The sequence below is a fragment of the Nyctereutes procyonoides genome, unplaced genomic scaffold (genome assembly GCF_905146905.1).
Source record: "Nyctereutes procyonoides isolate TBG_1078 unplaced genomic scaffold, NYPRO_anot_genome, whole genome shotgun sequence".
In the NCBI taxonomy this organism is placed as follows: domain Eukaryota; kingdom Metazoa; phylum Chordata; class Mammalia; order Carnivora; family Canidae; genus Nyctereutes; species Nyctereutes procyonoides.
This window is the reverse complement of record NW_026575140.1, coordinates 9,061,143-9,074,651: the sequence shown is the minus strand read 5'-3', so window position 1 is coordinate 9,074,651 and position 13,509 is coordinate 9,061,143. Positions and strand designations below refer to the sequence as shown.

Genomic DNA, 13,509 nt, shown 5'->3' with positions numbered 1-13,509 from the left:
GAACATTTCCAGACAGTAATCTTGCAATATGTGTCCAATGCCACAAACACATGAAAAATGCTTATATCCAGCAAACCCATCTTGAATAATTTATCAGAACTATCGAAATAGACATAAAGATTTATAAGTGTATGTTTACCATAGCATTATTTATGACTATAAAATACTAAAAACTACCCCATGTAAATCACACAACCAATCTGAAAGACTACTACCAGGCAGTCATCAAAAACTACAATTTGGAAGATAATTAAAGCTATTTCAACATATTGTGGGGTTTGCCTGGGTGGCTCAGTCAGTTAAGCATCTGACTCTTGGTTTTAGGTCAGGTGTGATCTCAGGGATGTGAGATCAAGCCCCACATCGGGCTCTACACTCAGCATGGAGTCTATATGTAAGACCATCTCTCCGTCTCCCTCTGCCCCTCCCACTCATGTTCTCTCTCTCTGAAATAAATAAACCTTTTTTTAAAAAAGCTATTTCAAGAGGATCCCTGGGTGGCTCAGCGGTTTAGCACCTGCCTTCGGCCCAGGGCATGATCCTGGAGACCCAGGATCAAGTCCCATATCAGGCTCCCTGCATGGAGACTGCTTCTCCTTCTGCCTGTGTCTCTGCTTCTCTGTGTGTGTCTCTCATGAGTAAATAAAATCTTTAAAAAAAAAAAAAAGCTATTTCAATATATTTTATGGTGTAGCAGCTAGGGAAAACAGTATAGTAGTTCCTCAAAAAAATTAAACATAGTTTTACCATATGATCCAGGAATTCTGCTTCTGGCTACTCAACCCAAAAGAACTAAAAGCAGGGACTTGAACACGTGTTTGTACACTCGCATTCATAACAGCATTATTCACAATAGGCAAATGGTGCAAGCAACCCAAGCATCCCTGGACAGATGAATGGATAAACAAAATGTGTATGTACAGAAAAGGGAACATTATTTGGCCTTAAAAAGAAAGAGATTCTGATCCTGCCACAATGTGGAGGTGCCCTATGGACATAATGCTGAGTAAAACAAGCCAAGTATAAAAGGGAGTCAGACCTAGAGCCTGCTTGAGATTCTCTCTCTCCTTCTCCTCTGCCCCTCCCCGCACCCACTCTCTTTCTAAATAAATAATTAAAATCCTTTTAAAAAGAGGGCAAATATTTTATGATTCTATCTAAATGAGGTACCTACTCAGATGCATAGAGATAAAACATAATGGTAGGGAAGTAGAGGGAAGAAACTGAATGAGTGATTTAATGGGTAAATGATTTGAGGGGTGCCTGGGTGGCTCAGTTGGTAGAGTGTCTGCCTTCAGCTCAGGTCATGATCCCACGGTCCTGGGATCGAGTCCTGCATTGGGCTCCCTGCTCTGTGGGGACCCTGCCTCTCCCTTTGCCTCCCTCTCTCTCTGTCTCTCATGAATAAATAAATAAAATCTTTAAAAAAATAAAAGAATTTGAGTTTAAAGTTCTGGAGACGCATGGTGGCAATGGTGGCACAACAATGTGAATGTACTTAATTGCCACTACACCGTACACTTAAAAATGGTTAATATGGGAAATTTTATGTTAAGTGCATTTTATCACAATTAGAAATATGTAAGTAAATAAAGATATATTTAGGGGCGCCTGGCTGGTTCAGTCAGAAGAGTGGGTGACTCTTGATTTAGGGGTCATATGTTTGAGTTCCAAGATCCCCATGTAGAGATTACTAAAAAAATAATAAACACACTGTAAAAAGAAGATATATTAATACATTTCAAAAGGAAGCATGTTGCAAAATAATATGTTTATGTATAGTCCCAATTTTGTTTCATTGATATCCTAAATACTCATATTTGCACACAAGGAAAAGAAGTTCAGAAAAATACATATCAAAATGTTAATAACTGTCCCTAAGTACTGTGGTTTACAGGAGAATTTCATTTTCTTTGTGTGTCTGTGTTCTTCTGTGTAATTTCCAGGTTTTCTGCAATTATTTTTATAATCAAAAGCAAAAGTATGATGACAGAACAAATAAAGGAGAAAAAAAAAGACAGTCATACTAGTTGCTGATCTTAATGTGAGAATGTCCACAAGTGATTTTCAAATGACATAATAAATGTAATCTTCCTTGATAACCAAATTATAAAAGGCATATTAGAGAGAGAAGATAAACCATCAAGGACTTCCTTACAGAATTAAAGTAGAGGCATATTCCTGATTTTAAACAATTCCTGAAGCTGGAGTGGATTCGCCACAGCTCTGTGTGCCCAGCAGAAGGACCAGAGGAGCCCCCAAACACCACTTGAGTGGCCTGTCAGAAAGGACAGGCTCATGGGGCACCTGGGTGGCTCAGTGGTTGAGCATCTGCCTTTGGCTCAGGGCATGATCCTGGGGTCCCAGGATCGAGTCCCACATCAGGCTCCCTGCATGGAGCCTACTTCTCCCTCTGTCTCTGCTTCTCTCTCTCTCTGTGTCTCTCATGAATAAATGAATAAAATCTTGAAAGAAGAAAGAAAGAAAGAAAGAAAGAAAGAAAGAAAGAAAGAAAGAAAGAAAGAAAGAAAGAAAGAAAGAAAGAAAGAAAAAGGACAGACTCAGAAAGAAAAGACTCTTGAATCAAGGCGGCACTCACCCTGGGACCCGATGCTCCCCACCCCCACACCTCTCTTAAGTCAAATCCACTTTCAGAAAATATTTTCTAGACAGCAGACATCAAGAGAAAAAGGAGCCTTTCTTTCCGTGGCATTCCCTCACCACATATGGTACTGCTCTCAATAGAGGCTTTATGAGGGAGGGTCCAGATACCACAGCCACGGGTTATGCTACTGACCACAAGCACCATAAAGAGACGTCAGGATTTACATTTCCATGCAGCAGAGGCACCCTGAATAATTAAGACAGAGCTTCCATCACATTCCAATATCCCGTAAACATTTACGGAGTGCCTACTAAGCACAAGGCACTATTTGTAACACCATCCCCCCCTACACACACAACACACACACACACACACACACACACACACACACACGCAGCTTCTTTCTTCTGCTTGAGGACTCAGACTAGGAAAGTAATGATTTAGGCTGGAGGCATCGGACAGTGTGATTCCACATGTCACATGCCTCCTGGATTAGGAAAAGAGGAGCAGAGGCAGAGAGACACATCAGAAAGGATCAAGGGGACTTATCACTGCATCCCATCAGTAGGCCCGGGGACAAAGGAGGCTGAATCCTGCAGTGCAGACCTAGAGGAGCTCTTGCCTTCCTAAAAGGGGAACAGTCCCTGTGGCCCCTGTGGCCCCTGGGCCTGGAGGAAACTGCATCACCAGGTCTATCCATGCTGTGTTAGAGAAATCCAAGCCTTCCAATTCTTCTCCCCACCCCCACAAACGAATTGCATCCGCCACCCCTTCATCATACGTACTTTTGCCTCCATTGTTCTTCAGGACATTAGAGAGGTTGACAGAGGCTGTGCCTAGCAGTTCATTTCTCAAAGTATGGCAGCTCCAGACCTTCAAATCTAAATGACTCTGGGCCGTGACATTCCTGGAAAACAGATACTTGATTGATCAAATCCGAGCATACTGGTCTCTCACAACTTAGGAGAAAACAGATAAACCTACTGCTGACATCTTGGAGGGAGGGAGAAGCCTCAAATAGGAAGACACTCACGTGTGTACTCTTTCCCCCACCAAGCTGACCCTGTAACCATCTAGCTAATAATGAACGCTCTGTGAGCTCAATGATGTAAAAACACCTGAAGAGAGGTCCCTTGGGTACCAAAGGCAGAAGAGTTAGGGGCGTCACAGGAAACCTGTATCCCCCGCAACCCTCTTGGAACACCTTCTCTATTTCCCCCGTGTTACTGCAAAGAGAAAGGACTTTCTCTTACAAGATGATGATCTCATTCCAGAGAAGCTCGGAGCTCCCGATTCGCTTCCCAGTCTTCTTGGTCTCACTGGGGAGTCCATCCACTGCCACCTCCACAAATGAGTTTATTCGAGGTTGACGATTATGCACCTTGGGCTTTGCTGACACCACTGGACAGGAAAGGAAGGAAAAGTCAAAAATGAGTCCCAGGGCTCCCAGCTGCCCCCCTGTGGCAGAGGTTCTCACTCTTTTTTGTTGTTTCTTCTAAAAAATAAGTTTTTGAATTTTTCTGATCCTAAAAAAAATTACTTTTTTAAAAATGTAAGGATATCTTAAAAATATGAGGCATAAGAAAAAAAAAAGCACTCCTCACCTGAAAATACTGGGATAATTATCATTAAGATGTTGGCAAATCCAGACTTTCCAGACTCTCATCTTTTATGCCCCCAATTCTTTAAGAATCTTCTCCTCCCAAGAATCAATTTGAAATGGCTACAATATGAGCCAATAGTATAGGCGTGCCATAATTTAGTTGACTATTCTTTCAGTGCTGAATAATTGCTTCCAACTTTTCACTCTGGGAAAATCATCATGAATATATACATTTGCATGCAGTCGTGAGTATTCCTCCCAATGATATGAATGTTCTTTTAAAGTTCTTCAAACTGCTTAATTCCTTTGCAAAAAAAGATAAACCCATGTAGATGCCAATATATCCATTTCACCCCCACCGTGCAGAGTATAACATTTTTTCACTATTTGCAATCAAAGAGGTAAAAAAAGAAATCATACAAATTAAGTAAGATTTAAAGAGCACTTATGACACTAGGCTATGCACACATTATCTAATGACATCCTTAAAACAAATCCATGAAGCAAGGAATATACCATCACCCTCATTTCATCCAAGAGGAAGCAGGCTTAGGGAAGTTAAGTCATTGCCTCAGATGACAGAGCTAGGGAGCTTCAAACCAGGATGTGCACCCGGGCAACCCGACTCCACACCATGCTATACGTCATTACCAGGCTTTGCTTATTCTATTACCGTTCTTCCATTACTAGTGAATCTGAATATGTTTTCCATGTGCTTGCCAGCCATCTGCATTTCCTGTTCTATTTGTATCCTTCATGTGGCAGCATTTCTGATGTTTATCTGGTACCGGCAAACCGAGCTCACCAAGCATGCACCCAGGGTCAGGTAATCATCTCTTACAGCATGCATTAGCCATGGTGGAAACTCCAGGTCTCTGGGATGGAATACACCTAAGACAGCCTCCAACCCATGCCCCAAATGAGAGCATGTGACTGGCATTTATTACCCATGAAGCAAAACTGAGCAAACCTCTCCCTCCCAGGCCCTTCTGAAAGGTGAGAGTCCTATAAGGGTTAACAACTTGACAAAGGACAAACCTACCTCTGGATTCTTTTAGCAATACCTGTCTTTTCCCGGCTCAAAAGAACAGTAGAGAGCAAGTCAAAGAACAGTAGCAGCAAAGGTTGTGGCTAAGATTCAAAACCAATAAGGGACGGTACTAGGAGAAACAGGTTGTGGTGGTGCAAAATGTGGTCCAGAGTAGAAAACTGAAATACCTTTCACAGAGACCAAGGTTAACTGAGGCCACCTGGTGGTGTGGGAATAGCTCTGCACACAGACTCTTAAAAAGGGTCGGAGAGTGGGGGCTGACTAGTTATAATTATACACCTATCATTTCCATAGACAGTTTCTTTGAAATCAACAAGTTCCTAAGGAGTGCATGCGATGTGATGAGCACTGGGTATTATATAAGGCTGATGAATCACTGAACTCTACCTCTGAAACTAATAATAACTATATGTTAATTAATTGAATTTAAATTAAAAAAAAAAAAAAAAACAGGGGATCCCTGGGTGGCTCAGTGGTTTGGCGCCTGCCTTTGGCCCAGGGCGCAATCCTGGAGTCCCAGGATCGAGTCCCGCGTCGGGCTCCTGGCATGGAGCCTGCTTCTCCCTCCTCCTGTGTCTCTGCCTCTCTATGTCTATCATAAGTAATAAATAAATAAATATTTCTAAAAATTAATAAATAATAAATAAAATTTTTTAATTAAAAAAAAAGAAAACAACAAGTTCAAACCCTTCATTTAATAGTTGGGCCCATTAAGGACCAGAGAGGTGAAATAACATACCCCAAATCAGGGAGCTCTCAGGCCAATTCTTGGAACTCTATCATGTTTCCTTTGTTCTTCTAGCTTTTTCCAAGGTTTTTTCGTTTGCTTAGGGGTTTGATTTTTTTCTAGTATTTTTACTTTCTTTTTTATTTTTATATAATTTCAGATGTTTAGAAAAGTTGCAACAAAAATACAAAGAATTCCTATAAGCTCTTCACCTAAAGGTCACCAAATATTAACTTGCTACTATATTTGCTTTCCTATCCTCTTTCTCTCTCTCATACACCTACACACTTGTTCCTGAAACTCTGAGAGTTTTAGATTCTGTGCCCCTTTTCTTCTAAATACTTCAGTGTATATTTCTAAGAACAAAGACATTTTCTGTAATACCATAGTATAATCATTAGCATGGAGAAATTTAACATCCTTTAAAACTATGATCTAATGTACAGACCTTATTTAAAAGTTTGTTAAATGTGCTATTAATGTCCATTATAGCAAAAGTGAAAAGAAAGGTCCAGAACCCAATCTAGGATTACACATCACACTTGACAGTTTTATTTTGAAGTTTCCAATCTACAGAAAAGGTTAAAGAATAAGACAATAAATAACTGTATACTCTGCAGCAGCTATCATTTTGCCACACTTGCTTTAAAAAAAAAATACTTTTTTCTTTTTTTCTTTCTTAAATAGGTTCTTTCTTTCTTTCTTTCTTTCTTCTTTCTTTCTTTCTTTCTTTCTTTCTTTCTTTCTTTCTTGTTATCTCTATGCCCAATGTGGGGCTTAAACTCACAACCCCAAGATCAAGAGTCATGTGCTCTCTACTGACCAGGCCAGCTAGGCACCTCACCACATTTGTTTTGTTGGGTTTTTTTTTTTTTTCCTATGTGTATGTCAGTATCATTGCTATTTAATAGAGAACTTCAGTGATAAGGAAAAGTTCTATGCCAGTGTAGTCCAATGCATTGCCATGATATATGTGGCTACTGAACCCTTGGAATATGACTAGTATGACTGAGGATTTAAATTTCAAATTTAATCTAATTTTAATCTTAACATAAATAGTTCTGTGTGGCTATAGTGGCTATCTTAATGGATAGCACAGGATACAGATATATGGTATCTATGTCTATATATGTGCATAGTCATGCACATACCTGCAAACTTTTTTTTTTTGGTTAGTTATTTGAAGGTTGTAGACACTGTGACCAACGAACATTAAATACTTCCAGAATACAACCCTTAAGAATAAGGACATTCTATACATTGTACACTTGAAACTAACATAACACTGTATGTCAATTACACTTCAATTAAAATAAAACAAAATAAGGAGCGGTTTCCAGCTGGCTCAGTTGTAGAGCATGCAACTCTTCATCTCATAGTTGTGAGTTTGAGCCCCAAGCTGGGCATAGAGTTTACTTGAAAAAGAAAAGGAAAAAAAAAAGAAAAGAAAGAAAAAAAAGAAAGAGAAAGAGAGAACTTAATCTCAGGTTCATGTGAGCTCAAGGCCCAAGTTACTTTCCACATTGGGCATGGAGTCTATTTCAAAAAAGAAAAGAAGATAGGGATCCCTGGGTGGCGCAGCGGTTTGGCGCCTGCCTTTGGCCCAGGGCGCGATCCTGGAGACCCGGGATCGAATCCCGCGTCGGGCTCCCGGTGCATGGAGCCTGCTTCTCCCTCTGCCTGTGTCTCTGCCTCTCTCTCTCTCTCTGTGTGTGACTATCATAAATAAAATAAAAATTAAAAAAAAAAAAGAAAAGAAGAGACACTCTCCCACCTAACCACACCACTACCTGAAAAAAATTTAGTCACTACCTCTATCATTTGATATTCATTACATATTAATATTTCCCCAATTGTTTCAAATATATTTGTTAAGAGCTGCTTTCCTCGAATTCAGGATCCAATCAAGACGAGCAAATTGCATTTGGCTGCTGGCTCCTTGATCTTTTAAAATCTAGAATGCTCTCCTTTCTTTTTCCTTGACAGTGACTTTTAAAGACTTCCACCAGCTGTCTCACAGAATGCACCAAATTCTGTATTTTTCTGATATTTTGAAAGTTTCTTGTTCTTAAAACACAAGCCAAAATAAAGGCCTCAACATACAAGCAGGTTTTTCTGGAAAGTTTATTTACTGTTTGTTGAAATATAAATGCCAATTTCATATCTTCACATATAATTTAGCTTTTAAAGTTAATAAATAAGGCAAAAAAAAAAATCACACATGGCCAAAGTTATACCCTTGAAAAGCTCTTAGGAAGGCACAGAATAGAATCTGCTATACTGTCTTTCAATAGGTTCCCACCAGTTTTTGCTTTGTTGGGCTGGTTTTCAATGATGAGTTTCTCAGTGCTTCTTGAGTTAAGTATCAGATAAAACAGCTCACTTATGTTTAAGGGCCTTGCTGTATTTTAAAAGTGTATTTTAAGGCAACCAAGTGGCTCAGTCAGTTAAGCCTCTGCTTTTAGCTCAAGTCATGATCCCAGAGTCCTAGGATTGAGCCCCGGGTCAGGCTCCCTGCTCCATGGGGAGCCTGCTTCTCCCTCTGTATCTGCCTCCTTCTCTCTTTGTCTCTCAAGAATAAATAAATAAACTCTTTTTAAAAAAATAAGTAAAAGTTTATTTTAAAACTCTAGGAGTGCATTACAGAGAGGTAGAAGGAAATTGAGGCAAAGAAAGGGAGCAGCATGGTCACATCTCCCAAAATACACGACAGGCTCTCTCAGTGAAACACGTGAGAGGAGGAACCAGCCACACCATTTATTTTGTTATTTCTCTCTTTCCCTCTCTCCCTACTATTTTCTTCAATGGTATGAAAGGATCTCTCTAGGTTAAACGTCTATGTAATCAGAGGCACCTATATTATCAAGTTAGCTCTTTCCACACTAGTAAAAATTCACATTGAGGAAAGGCAAACAGAGAAATCTTTACAAGTCAAATGTGTTCCTGAACACTATGGCCCCAAACTTCATTATGTCACTAGATTCTATGGACAGGCTTCTGTTTTATACTAGACTTGCTAATTATTAGGCAAGTAGTAAAACCTAAAGTCCCAAATTCAAAACCCTATCAAGTTCACTCTAATACTTTTCCCTCCTCAAGAGGACTAGAGCAACATGAGACATAAACAAAGATGATTAAAATGTATCAACACCATTTTTTTAAAAGTCAGTAAGAGGGACGCCTGAGTGGCTCAGCGGTTGAGCATTTGCCTTCGGCTCAGGGCATGATCCTGGGTCCGGAGATCAAGTCCCACATCTGGCTCCCTGTGGGGAGCCTGCTTCTCCATCTGCCTCTCTCTTTGTGTCTCTCATGAATAAATAAATAAAATCTTTAAAATAAATAAATAAAAGTCAGTAAGAAACCAGCAGAGAATATGAACACACAATTCACAGAAAAGGAAATCCAATTTTCCCTTAAACATAGGATGTTAAACATAATTTATAATTAAAGAAATATGAAATAAAACTGCTGAAAAAGTTATTTTTACCAGACTAGCAAAGATAATCAATCAATCAATCAATCAATAAATAAATGTATGTATGTATGTACGTATGTATGTCTGACAATACACTGTGTTGGTAAAGATGTGGGGAAACAGGCACTCTCCTGCACTGCTGGAAGGGTATTCCTTCCAAGGGAAGCAACCTGGCTTTCAAGATTACACAATCATATCCCCTTTGATGTATCCTGGAAGGGACACACAAGAAACTGATATATTGAGGATCCCTGGGTGGCTCAGTGATTTAGCGCCTGCCTTTGGCCCAGCATGTGATCCTGGAGTCCCGAATCAAGTCCCATGTTGGGCTCCCTGCATGGAGCTTGCTTCTCCCTCTGCCTGTGTCTCTGACTCTTTCTCTGTGTGTCTCTCATGAATAAATAAATAAAATCTTTTAAGAAAGAAAGAAAAGAAAGAAAGAAAGAAAGAAAGAAAGAAAGAAAGAAAGAAAGAAAGAAAGAAAAGAAAAGAAAGAAAAGAAAAGAAAAGAAAAGAAAAGAAAAGAAAAGAAAAGAAAAGAAAAGAAAAGAAAAGAAAAGAAAAAAGAAACGAAACGAAACTGGTATATTAGTTTCCTCCAAGGACGAGCACTGAGGAGCTGGAGGGAAGGAAACAATCTTAAGGCTGATAAACAGATAAAAGAAATGAGTAACATTTATATTTCAGAAATCATAATTTAAAAAATGACGAGACACAAAGGGTTGCAGAAGGGGAAGCAGGCAGGGGGTTGGGGTGACTGGGTGACGGGCACTGAGGAGAGCACTTGATGGGATGAGCACTGGTTGTTATACTATATGTTGGCAAATCAAACTTCAATAAAAACAAGTAATTTTTTAAAAAATCAACTAAAAATAAATTAAATTAAATTAAAAAATAATGAGACAATTTTGCCTCCAAATGACCATGTATCTGAGCTCTGATACTCAGCACTGTTCCCCAAGCATCTCTCAGTTCCATGACTCCTCTGCAGAGTTAAGGCCACCAAAGCAACCTATCATTCAAGGAATATTCACTGACAGCCCACTATGTGTCCAGTACTATTCTGTGTCACTGGGTTTTCAAAAGTAACAAAAATAGAGAAAAATTCCTATTTTTGTGTTTACATTCTACTGAAGGAGACGGTCAATAAAGGAAATACATAAAAATATGTACTGTGTTGGGACGCCTGGGTGGCTCAGTCACTAGAGCCTCCAACTCCTGATTTTTGTCTCAGATTGTGCTTTCAGGGTCATGAAGTTGAGCCCCTAGTCGGCCTCTGCATTGGGCTCAGTCTGCTCGTCCCTCTCTCTGCTCCTTCCCCAACTTGTGCAGTTTCTCTCTCTCTCTCTCTCTCTCTATCTCTCTCTCAAATAATCTTAAAAAATACATATGTGTGCTGTGTTAAATGGTGACAAGTCTAAGAAGACAAATATAAAGTAGTGAAGGGGACAGACATGAGGAAGTGGGGTGTGGGGGAGGCTACAGGGGGATCAGGGAGGCCTGGCTGAAGAGGGTGACTTTTGAGTAAAGACCTAAAGAGAGTAAGGAGGCAAACCAGGTAGTCATGTGGCCCCAAAGCATTCCACTCGAAGGGAACAGCAAGTGCAAAGGCTCAGAGGTGGGAGTGTGCCCAGTATAGTCCCTGAAGAGCAAAGAGGCCCATGTGGCTACAGCAGGGTCTAGGTAGAAGAGTAACAGGAAATGAGAAATGGGAATGATGGGTGGGGTCCCATCATGTGGGACCTTTAGCTTTTACTGGGTGAGATGCAGAGCCAGTTGTCAATATGTTTAAGCCCTTGACATGCCTGCTATGTGACCCACAGAATGAAGTAGGGCAAAGGACAGAAGCAGGGAGACTACTGCCTTCATCGAGGGTAGAGATGAAGGCAGCTCATGGGATGGTGGGGGTGGTGAGAAGAGGTTGAACGACAGTTGCATTCTGAAGACAGACAGACATGGCCAGGTTCACAGCTGGCTGAGCGTAGGATATGATAAAGGAAAACCAGGAGCTTACATGGCTACTAAACATTCAAGTGGAATGACAAGTGGGCTACTAGAGATACAAAATCTGGAAATCTATCAATGGAAAGGCCCAGGCTAGAGACATAATTTTGGCAGTAGTGACCTTATTATTGGTGGCATTTAAAGCCATGAGGTGGGGATCCCTGGGTGGCGCAGCAGTTTGGCGCCTGCCTTTGGCCCAGGACGCGATCCTGGAGACCCAGGATCGAGTCCCATGTTGGGCTCCCGGTGCATGGAGCCTGCTTCTCCCTCTGCCTGTGTCTCTGCCTCTCTCTCTCTCTCTCTGTGTGTGACTACCATAAATAAATAAATTTTTAAAAAAAAGCTTTAAAAAAAAAATAAAGCCATGAGGTGGGGGAGCACCTGCATGGTGTGGCCATGGTGTGGCTGGATTTCAGCTCAGGTCCTGAGATCAGGTAGCTAGGCTTCTGCTAAGCACGAACCTGTCAAAGTTTCTCTCTCCCTCTGCCCTTCCCCACTATGTGTGCTCGCTCTCTCAAATAAATAAATAAAGTCATGAGGTTGGAGGAGATTAACCTAGGGAATGAGTATCGATAGGAAAGCGTTCTGGGGCATCACAGAATCACCATTTTCAACAATTTTTGCCAAAAGTTCCTTTTATCGTTCTTCTTTAAGAATTCTAGCTATAGGGGATCCCTGGGTGGCGCAGCGGTTTGGCGCCTGCCTTTGGCCCAGGGCGCGATCCTGAAGACCCGGGATCGAGTCCCACGTCGGGCTCTCGGTGCATGGAGTCTGCTTCTCCCTCTGCCTGTGTCTCTGCCTCTCTCTCTCTCTCTCGCTGTGTGCCTATCATAAATAAAAAAAATTTAAAAAAAAAAAAAAAAGAATTCTAGCTATAGGGGATCCCTGGGTGGCTCAGCAGTTTGGTGCCTGCCTTTGGCCCAGGGCGCGATCCTGGAGACCCAGGATCAAGTCCCATGTCAGGCTCCCTGCATGGAGCCTGCTTCTCCCTCTGCCTGTGTCTCTGCCTCTCTCTCTCTCTCTCTCTCTCTCTCTCTCTCTCTCTCTCTGTCTCTCATGAATAAATAAATAAATCTTTAAAAAAAAAAAAAAAAAAGGAATTCTAGCTATAGGGCAGCCCTGGTGGCCCAGCAGTTTAGTGCCACCTTCAGCCCGGGGTGTGATCCTGGAGACCCAGGATCGAGTCCCATGTCAGGCTCCCTGCATGGAGCCTGCTTCTCCTTCTGCCTGTGTCTCTGCCACTCTCTCTCTCTCTCTCTCTCTCATGAATAAATAAAATCTTTAAAAAAAAAAGGAAGAAAGAAAGAAAAAAAATAGAATTCTAGTTACAACATGGTCACCCTATGAGAATAAATAGTTCACATTCCTAAGCTGTTTCACAGTGTTTGGCTCTCACACCCAGGTGGGCATACCCCTGCCTTTTCCTCATAAATTGGGCTGGGCCTCAAATAGTAAACATTTCACATGGTGCCACTCACCTTTCAAAGTCAGCTGAGACTTCTCAAAAGGCAGGGCCACTCCCGGCCGGCTGGAGCTAGCAGATGCCATGTCATCACCAGAAAACTACAAGATGAGCAGCAGTAGGTTTAGAGGATACCTGGAAAGAAATTAAAGAACTGCACCCAACTTTCATATTTGAGTTGAAAGAGATGAACCAAGAAAATATAAACATCCAAGCAACTTCTGTCGGGTTGGAGGCTGTCTGTCTTATAATGACTCCTGAGCCTAGATGGGTCTCTGCTCAACTAGGAAGGGCGCAGGACGTCACCATTTACAGTAGAGAGCCTAATATAACACTCTCAAAAAGAAAGTCACAATTCAACAGTTAAAAAAAAAAAATCCAGTTTCATAAATCAACAAAGGATATACACAGAGGGGTGCCTGGGTGGCTCAGTTGAGTAAGCAACGGACTCTAGACTTAGGCCTCAGGTCATGATCTCAGGGTTGTGAGATCAAGCCCTGAGTGGGGCTCCACACTGGGTATAGAACCTGCTTGGGATCCTCTCTCTCTCCCTCTCCCTCTGCCCCCCCCCCACTCTTGTGT

At 41.3% G+C, this 13,509-nt stretch overlaps 1 protein-coding gene across 6 annotated transcripts in view; it reads right to left on the bottom strand.

Moving 5' to 3' along the window:
* Positions 1 to 13,509, bottom strand: part of WWP2 (WW domain containing E3 ubiquitin protein ligase 2) — a 144,771-nt gene that overhangs the window by 107,794 nt on the left and 23,468 nt on the right. For all 6 annotated transcript variants that reach the window (XM_055305425.1, XM_055305419.1, XM_055305424.1 and 3 more), the window contains 3 exons: positions 12,944 to 13,062; positions 3,859 to 4,006; positions 3,391 to 3,512 (listed from right to left, as the gene is read on the bottom strand). In XM_055305425.1, the coding sequence (XP_055161400.1) occupies positions 3,391 to 3,512; positions 3,859 to 4,006; positions 12,944 to 13,013 (340 nt within the window). In that variant the 5' untranslated portion in view covers positions 13,014 to 13,062. The remainder of the gene's footprint in view (positions 1 to 3,390; positions 3,513 to 3,858; positions 4,007 to 12,943; positions 13,063 to 13,509) is intronic.